The sequence below is a fragment of the Cannabis sativa genome, chromosome 5 (assembly GCF_029168945.1).
Source record: "Cannabis sativa cultivar Pink pepper isolate KNU-18-1 chromosome 5, ASM2916894v1, whole genome shotgun sequence".
Classification (NCBI taxonomy): Eukaryota; Viridiplantae; Streptophyta; class Magnoliopsida; order Rosales; family Cannabaceae; genus Cannabis; species Cannabis sativa.
Genome location: NC_083605.1, coordinates 70,743,886 through 70,745,059, shown reverse-complemented (window position 1 = coordinate 70,745,059; position 1,174 = coordinate 70,743,886). Strand labels below are relative to the sequence as shown.

The 1,174-nt window shown below is 33.9% G+C and overlaps 1 protein-coding gene across 1 annotated transcript; it reads left to right on the top strand.

The window, feature by feature from the left end:
- The first annotated feature begins 204 nt into the window (after nucleotides 1-204).
- Nucleotides 205-957, top strand: LOC115718035 (ankyrin repeat-containing protein BDA1-like). The gene is made up of 2 exons (XM_030647000.2): nucleotides 205-807; nucleotides 952-957. The coding sequence occupies exons 1-2, from the start codon at nucleotides 205-207 to the stop codon at nucleotides 955-957; spliced, it is 609 nt and encodes a 202-aa protein (XP_030502860.2).
- The last annotated feature ends 217 nt before the right edge of the window (nucleotides 958-1,174 follow it).

The window sequence follows — 1,174 nt, the reverse complement described above, 5'->3', positions numbered from 1 at the left end:
CTCAAAAGTTTCTAGCTAAAGGATCGCATTCTGTGTGAGCCCTTTTGTCATATAATATCTATATCTATACATAAATATATACTTAGTTTGGCAATTTTATGAGGCTTTTCATTTTATAGTGCATCATTCTACAATTTTGTCATCATAAATTTTTTTCTCAACACAATTTTATCTTTCTTTTTCCACACATAGCAAAGTCTTAAAATGAATGAGATGTTAAGAAGAGCTGCTGAAATGGGAGATATTGAGATGTTATACAGATCAATCCATAACGATCCTTGTATACTTGAAAGAATTGATCAGCAACAGTTTGTTGAAACTCCTCTTCATGTTGCTGTTTCTCATGACCAAATCCTTTTCGCCATGGAAATAATGATGTTGAAACCATCATTTGCCAAGAAGCTAAACTTAGATGGCTTCACCCCTTTGCATCTAGCTCTCCAAAATAGGCCACAAACTACCGAAATGGTTAATCGGCTTGTTCGGGTCGATAGCAATCTCGTTCGAGTTCGAGGTAGAGAGGGTAAAACTCCTCTGCATTGTGTGGCTGAAGAAGGGAACCTTGAATTTTTGAAGATGTTCTTATCACTTTGTCCACTGTCTATTCAAGATGTAACGGTTAACAATGAAACCGCTTTGTTTGTTGCTGTGAGCCATGGCAGACCTGAAGCTTTTGAAATTCTGGTAAAAGGACTTTGCAGTGCACGTCGAAGAGGCTATAAAATCCCATCTAAAATTTTGATGAAATGCAATGATGATGAAACAAACAACGTGCTTCACATTGCTGCCCTCACTAACCAACCACAGGTATATATATGTTTTATCAATACTTTAATACTTTGATTTTCTAATTAACTAGGGAAAAAAGAAGAAAAAACTAATATTTAAGCAATTTTAAGTTGTGTTCACGTATTAATAGATATATAATTTGTTTGGTTTGATGATATATAGGATTAGAAGGATAAGGAGAGAGATTTGAAGTTAGGTTGCAATATTTGGTTGGAGGTAATAAAATAGATTGGAATAGAAATGAATTGATTTTGATTTTATTGGTTTGTTTGGTTGCCACATTTACTATATTTTTTTTTTTTGAAAGAGAACATCATTTCATTAGACCTAACCAAACAACATAGAATTGACATGGGCAATCTTTCCCTTAAACAACACAAGTCCA